Raw genomic sequence first — 7,065 nt, forward strand, 5'->3', positions numbered from 1 at the left:
GGGATCCTAATTCATGCACAACAACTTGCCTATTTACCATCATAAGCAATTAGGAAGTTATTGACATAATGGCCTACTAGTTGTATATATGATCATGTGAAATAAATAAGGCATTAATAAGTGCTTCATAATGGATAATAAACAACTAATGAGCTAATATGCATGTAATAAGCACTGCAGCAGCTAGTTAGTGTTAATAAGTGTAAGTGAAGTGTTACAGTAAGGGCCAACAACATTATATTACACTCAACCTAATATAATAAGGTACATACAGTAGCCTACATAATTATAATAAAGTCAATGTTCTTTAGAAAATACCGTACAATTATGAAAAAGAGAAGCTTCTGATCTGTGATTGAAATATTTTATTAATGACTGTTTTCAGTTATTGCATTGTCAAAACGCTGAGCTCAAAAAATGTACAGACTCTTTTCACTTAAAAACCTCTTTTGATGAAGACATCAGGAACACGTTAGATATGTCTATGTACAGTACAAGTGTTAGAAAGGGGAATACCCCTCTTTACAGTGCAATACTATAGGCACCAGTGCATCAGTAGTACAGTTGTACGTTTGTAACCATAGTGACTGACCTCTCATGGCAGACAGGCCTCAACACTGACTACACTGACCTCCTCCCCCATGTACCTCCGAGCCCCGAACTCACATCCTGTCATTGTCACAACAACAAGCCCATCTCCTGGAGTGACACAGAGGTGGTCGGAGTCTTTGGAACACTCTGCGGGATCTTGACACACACACACTTGGCTGATTCTGAAATGAAAAATGAGAATTACAGGGTCAAGTCACACACACACAAACACACACACACACACACACACACAACCACAGACAAGTAAGGTAGTCAAACACAGTGAGGTCTAAAATAGGATACTCCACTCGATACATAACTACACAGTACACAGGGTCCCATTCTGGCCCCCCTTTTGTGCTATACAGTATTGGTTTACCTTGAGCATGTGGGAACCTTTTCTGGGGCTCAGGCCACAGACATACTGGACCAGACTCTGGGTGTAGGGGTGGGATATGGCTTGGTTCACATCAAAACCCACCTCATTGACCCGGTTGATGAACTTCAGGCATGTGTTTGACCATTTGAATGTGAAGTACATTTCAGTCATGAAATAAGAGTTCCCCTTTAAGCCAGAGAAAATGGATGAAATAAAAGTTATTTTTAATGTGCACATGAACCAGCAGCCAACTTGTAGTTGATGAGTCGGTATTAGCTATAATATTATTATGGTATTAGAATAAAATCAATGACAATATCCCTGGTCACCACATCACTTCATGCAAGTAACATGAACGGTAATGTTACATAAACAATAAATTCAAATTGAGATGAAGGGCCTAAAGAAAATGACAGAGTTTGGCTAACGTGGAACACAAACAGAAGTTTTGATTTTAGTGCGCAACTTGCGTTAGCCTTTGAGAGAGTGGACCAACTTGAAAGTATATCATTATTAAAACATCAGGCATTCATGATACAACAATTAATGGCCACTATTATGTTAATATTTGTTTGTGTTTGAGCTTCAGCAGAACAATCAACTGAACTCAAGTCCTTGTGTTCTTTTTAATTGTAGGCTACTTTTTTATCATGAACAACAAAAGGGGGATCATAGGCTACATTTATTTCAAAATTGTTTCAGTAAAGTCAGCTATACAATTATATGAACTATAACATTGATATAACACTCTCAACAAATATTGCAACTATAAACAAACCAAGATCACCAAGTCAAGTCACATTATCAGAGATTTTCTTTCAGCAGTGGAGCAGTTTGTTTTGTTGTTCAAGTTCAGTTAAGAAAATACTGTGGGCTACAATGGCACTGCTGGTTACACACAATACACAACATAGTGTTAAAATGTGTTTATTTCAAACTGTTTGAATAAAGTCAACATGTTTACCAACGAGTTGTTCATGTCCAATGTAATATTCCATTGATATGAGTTTTAACAGTAGCAACTATACAGACATACCATACTACTCATTCTGTCACACAGAAGCAGGGCTACTCTGATGGTTCAGTATTAAACACTAACTATATTACAGAGATCAAATGTCCCATACAGGCTTTTTCATCATAATATACCCACATTCTGTTATACTATGATAGAGGATTCTTACAAATAAACGACCACATGATTTTTAAGGATGCCATACCCTTTATTTTGCAGTACTTTCTCCTTCCTACAGCTGACTTAAGACAAATTAAAAACCCCTTTGTCTGTTTTGCAAACAACAAGTATATTCTGATGTGTCCAAAACTTCAATAAATGTCCAGTGGTCTGTAGGCATATAGGTATGACAACTTCCTTGGGCCGCTTCAGGTGGAGAAGCAGTGTGTTGTGTTCAGTCAGTATTGCTGCTTCTCCAGGTTCAGTTGGCAGCGTTGGGGGGCCCTTCAGGGATGAGTGACATGAAGAAGGTGATGATGAAGGACCAGGTGGAGGACAGGAAGCCTGCATGAGGGATACCGTTAGGATCTTCTGGTCCTTCCTCTCCACTCTCTCCGTCCTCATCGCCCAGGCCGTCATCCATGACCCGCTCCTTTGGACGAAATCAACATGAACTCAGTCAAACAGGCTGGAGGAAAGTCAAGCTGCGCAGCTCCTTTTGATTTCGTACCACTTAAAAAACAATACCAATCGTTGTCAAATAAAACTGCCATTCAGTTGTTACTGTGACTGAGTTACGGAATATCATCACTCAATGAGGCCTCGGTAGAGAGAGCTAAACGGAATGTTCCTAGTCAAAGGTGGGGGGGTCAGAGGTCATGAGGTACCATCTCCTGGAGGTCATGGTGCAGCTCCGCCTCCAACTCGTCCTGGTGAGCGCCGTCCCCGGGGTTCTGGAGGTCATTCTCCAGGTTGAACGGAAACCAGCCTGCCTGATGCCTGGGAGACACACACAAACAGCCAGTCAGACAGACCGTTGCATATGATCTGAGAACCCCACTGATTGATTGATTGATTTTGAAAGAATGTTTAAACACACAGAGCTGTACCCCAATTGGGTAAAAATACAACATGATCCCCAACCCCACCCCAAAAAAAAAAAACATTATATGCTTATCAGTATCATTCACAATATATCCCCATCAGCAACGATAATAAAATAAATTGAATACACTGAAACAGGAAGTGAGGAGCAAAGTGCAGGGGAATGAGTTGAGAGGATGACAGGGAAGTGAAAGGGAATACTCACAGGTAGAGCAGCAGCATGGCACCCATCACCATGACGAATCGGCTGAAGGAGGAGTAGAAGTAGACTATGCTGAGCAAGATGGCGGCACGCGACACAGTGTACACCCAGTCCAGCCAATCACGATTCTGCTCCTCGTCGTTTAGCACCTCGCCCCCCTGGGCGTTCATTTGGACGTCGGGGTCGCCACGGCGCTCCTCTGGGGGAGGATGGTTCTGAGGATCTGAGTGGCCAGACTGGGGCAGAAGCAAATCGGGCCTGAGATGGTGAGAGGAGGCAGCCATCTCCTGACTGAAGAGAGAGGGAGATAAGAGGCAGAAAGAGGGAGTTGTGAAAGAGAGAGAGCGAGGATATGTTGACTGGTTGACAAGGCTTGGTGGTCTAGTGTTTTCCGATGCGCCGTCATGGAGAGACTTACTAGTGCATATAGTACTGCCTGGCGTAGAGTTGCTGCCACCAGAGCAGTGTCATGGGGCTGTACATGTGGTAGGCTGGCGTGCTGTATGCAGGGCCTGGCTGTGTGGGGAACTGGCTCCACATGTACCTGTATCTGCAGGAGAGGGCACTTTCATTACTAGGGCACAAACATATACTGAAGACAACCATAATGTCAACCTTAGGACAACCTGATGGTTGGCATAACATTAAAAGGATAGGTTCACTAATTTGCTCTTTAGGGCCTAGTCTCAGTCCGTCTTAGATCAGCCTGCACGCAGAGTCTAGAACTTTCAAAGGTGAGCCGCAGTGCGGTTTCAAATGGAACTTTTGTTTCAACATTTGGTTTCGGATTACGATACATTTAACAGGAGAGCAAATTGTGACCGGTAAGATTATTAAACCCTGTGCTGCCCATCTCGGAAAAGCACATTTATCGTACCCCCAACATTTCACAGGCCCCATTGACTTGTAGCCAAGGGTGCGCCTGCAGTAGCTAGCTCAATACTGAGACGATCAGGGAATTTATAGTCTCTACGTGCCAGGTTAATGTATGACAGAATATACCCTAAAGTCCAAACTATTTAATCTATCCTTTAAACACTACCTATGACGTGAGGGCTTACCCTAGTAAAAGGAGAAACCAAAGTGATTTCATATGACGACGTTTTGTGAGGGCTTACCCTGGCATAAAGGCTGGATGCACTGGGTAGCTAGGGGCAGGATCTGCACGGTGCCTCAGTCCATCAGTGCTCTCTCCCGTAGGAGCTGATTGGCCTTCCTGGCTAGGGGAGGAGCTACTGCCACTCTGATTAGTCTGAAATGTAAAATGTTTTAAACCCAAAAGGTTAACAAATTGTTCTCTTAAAAACTCAACTCGAAAAAAGGCTCAAATTAAGCTTGAATTAATCTATAGCTGTTGATCACTGCAGACCGTAGATTTTGCATGGAGGGGAGGAATGATGAAATGAGTGGCAACAAATGGACGACAGGACAGGGGGTGTGGTAACTCACAGAGGTACTAGTGGTGTGCTCCCTGGGGGGGTTGTTACTGCGGCTGCTCGGGAGCTTGGGGGACCCAGGGGGAGTGCGGGAGGCACACACCAGGTGAACCATGTGGTACTCATCATGCTGCAAAAGTCACCAGTGGCCATTAGTAAAGACAGACATACTGTTGTAATGGAGTGGTATAATTACACAAGAAGAGGTCTAAGGTGACTAGATGGCTGCGCTTAACTGAGCATGATCATTGCAAGGATTGAGCATAAATACAGCAGACTTACCTTTCTGAGCACATCTTTCAGTTTTAAGTGGTCCAAGAGGAGCTTCCCAGAATATACCAGCCTCTGATCCTTGGAGCTCTGCAGTAGAAACCACACAAAATTCAATCAAAAGAGTAACTATTGACTCACAACATAAGTTTCTTGTGTTTGTCTCTAGCTGTGGTAGAAACCATACAAAATTGAAACAAAAGAACAATTGCAGATTTACAACATAGGGCTTCCTGGTCTCATCTCTTACATTCAGTGTTTTAACTTTAACCTAAAATCAGAAGAATATATTAATGATAGTAACAGGAAACCGCTACTAGAGGTTGCAGGGTTAAGGTTCTACTGGGTGGCTCACATTCATGTAGCCTATGGTGGGGCCAATCCTGTTAATCAGATAAGTAAGCTTAGACACATTGCATGGTAACTGAGAAGTAACAGTTCACCTTCTTGACTTTGGCCTACGGAATGGGAACTGTGTTTACAGGGATTAGCCTATGTCTACTATTAAGCCAAAGTAACAAGAGGAAGAAAATAAAGACCTCCCACTGCTCCTTAGCCTGACGTCAAATCTACAGGCTCTCGCAGACCAAGAACCTGGTAAGAGGATTAGGCCTACGCCACAAAAATACTTCATTCACTGGTACTGTTGACCACCTAAAATACTAGACCTGTAGCCTACTGTAGAGAGACTGTTGTACTGCATATGGGGAATTACCTCATACCAACATATACCTCCTCTCTATGCAAATAAGTGGAGCCCTGATACCTGGAAAACAAATCCTCAGCTTGTCAGCCAGAACTGATGTTGCAACCCCATCTAGGTAGCATTCAGCAGAAATTAGGGACAAAACCACAGTGTTTTCAGTTATGAGTTACGAGTGCACACATACTACTCACTGGTTTACTGGGATAGACATTAGAGAGGTGGGCTTTGAGTTTCTCCACTGTCCAGTTCAGAAAGCAGTTGATGGTCTGGTCATCATACTTCTGGTTGGGTGCCTTGATGACAAGGGTGACAGGGCTGTCGACAACACCTTGGTCCATGTCTTAGACCATCTGCCTCAGGGGCACAATACTGTCTGGCTGGTCACAGTGGTCGACTCCCAGAGGTTCGGTGTCAGTGATAGTCAGCTGCACATGGTCCAGTTGTGGGACTTCAGAATACAGGGTTATGCATCCATCTACCACTGCAAGACGGAAGTCACACAGCAGATTAGGATAAATAACGTTACAGTACGCGGGGTTTTCACACTAGCTACAGTAGATATGCATATGGCTGTGAAAAGCACTCCTCAATAGCTATCCTAATGCAATAACTAGCATGATTTCCTGTCCCCAGAAGCTAGCCACTAAAGTTAGTAAATTAAGTTAGCTAACGAGTACACAATTTGACGTTACAGTGTGTGCACAGCTGACTTGGTATCCTAGCTACAAGCCTAAGCTAGTAACATTGGCTAGGAAAGATGATAGGGACATACATTGTTCGAGCCTGTTAAACATAATTTTTTGCTATTTAGGTTAGCTGGCTAGCTGTGCTGACTTTGCAGCTAGTGACTTAGCGAACACCTCAGCCCGATGCTAACCGATAGCTAGCTAGTGCTAGCTAGCTTCGGCACAGCTGTGAAGTGTAGAAGTTGGTTGCTAGCCTAGCTAGCCAGCTGTAGCACTACATCCTTCTCCAAATACAACCCGAGTAGATACACGTAAGTACCGTCACTAATCCACAAAAATAATTAAAAACTACCTCAGTTTCCAGAGGACATAATCCACCACTATGACCTTTCAATGGCCACCCACAAAAGATCATCTAGAGCTGTTGTTGGTTACCTGCTCACTGGCTGGTTCAGCCAAGACGGAGCAATCCAATGCGGAAATGACGTCACAGAGAACAGCAGATCAATCATCGTATAACTCCTCGAAGTTACCTTGCTCTCATAAAATGACTTAATTAAGCTACTGACAATTGAGAAATTGACACTATGCTCAGAGTGTTTTAAATGACTGCCAGGGTAAACAGATAGAAACCTGTAATTTCTGTAGAAAGGGTGTGCGTGTGTGTAAGTGCATGCGTGTGTGTGCGAGAGAGAGAGAGCGAGACTTGTAGTCATAATGAAGAGTAAAATAATCC

General features: G+C 43.3%; 1 protein-coding gene across 2 annotated transcripts; it reads right to left on the reverse strand.

The window, feature by feature from the left end:
- Positions 1-1,684: 1,684 nt before the first annotated feature.
- LOC311322730 (homocysteine-responsive endoplasmic reticulum-resident ubiquitin-like domain member 2 protein) lies at positions 1,685-6,786 on the reverse strand. 2 transcript variants are annotated; one of them, XM_084454828.1, is made up of 9 exons: positions 6,765-6,786; positions 5,835-6,124; positions 4,950-5,027; positions 4,681-4,797; positions 4,350-4,483; positions 3,650-3,781; positions 3,235-3,522; positions 2,813-2,924; positions 1,685-2,577 (listed from the first exon to the last, which is right to left on the reverse strand). In XM_084454828.1, the coding sequence occupies exons 2-9, from the start codon at positions 5,979-5,981 to the stop codon at positions 2,407-2,409; spliced, it is 1,179 nt and encodes a 392-aa protein (XP_084310954.1). In that variant the 5' UTR covers positions 5,982-6,124; positions 6,765-6,786; the 3' UTR covers positions 1,685-2,406. The 2 variants fall into 2 exon arrangements, with proteins under 2 accessions (XP_084310954.1, XP_084310953.1); XM_084454827.1 differs by having other exon boundaries at positions 6,682-6,778.
- Between the last annotated feature and the right edge of the window lie 279 nt (positions 6,787-7,065).

The sequence above is a fragment of the Borostomias antarcticus genome (genome assembly GCF_949987555.1).
Source record: "Borostomias antarcticus genome assembly, chromosome: 21".
NCBI lineage: Eukaryota > Metazoa > Chordata > Actinopteri > Stomiiformes > Stomiidae > Borostomias > Borostomias antarcticus.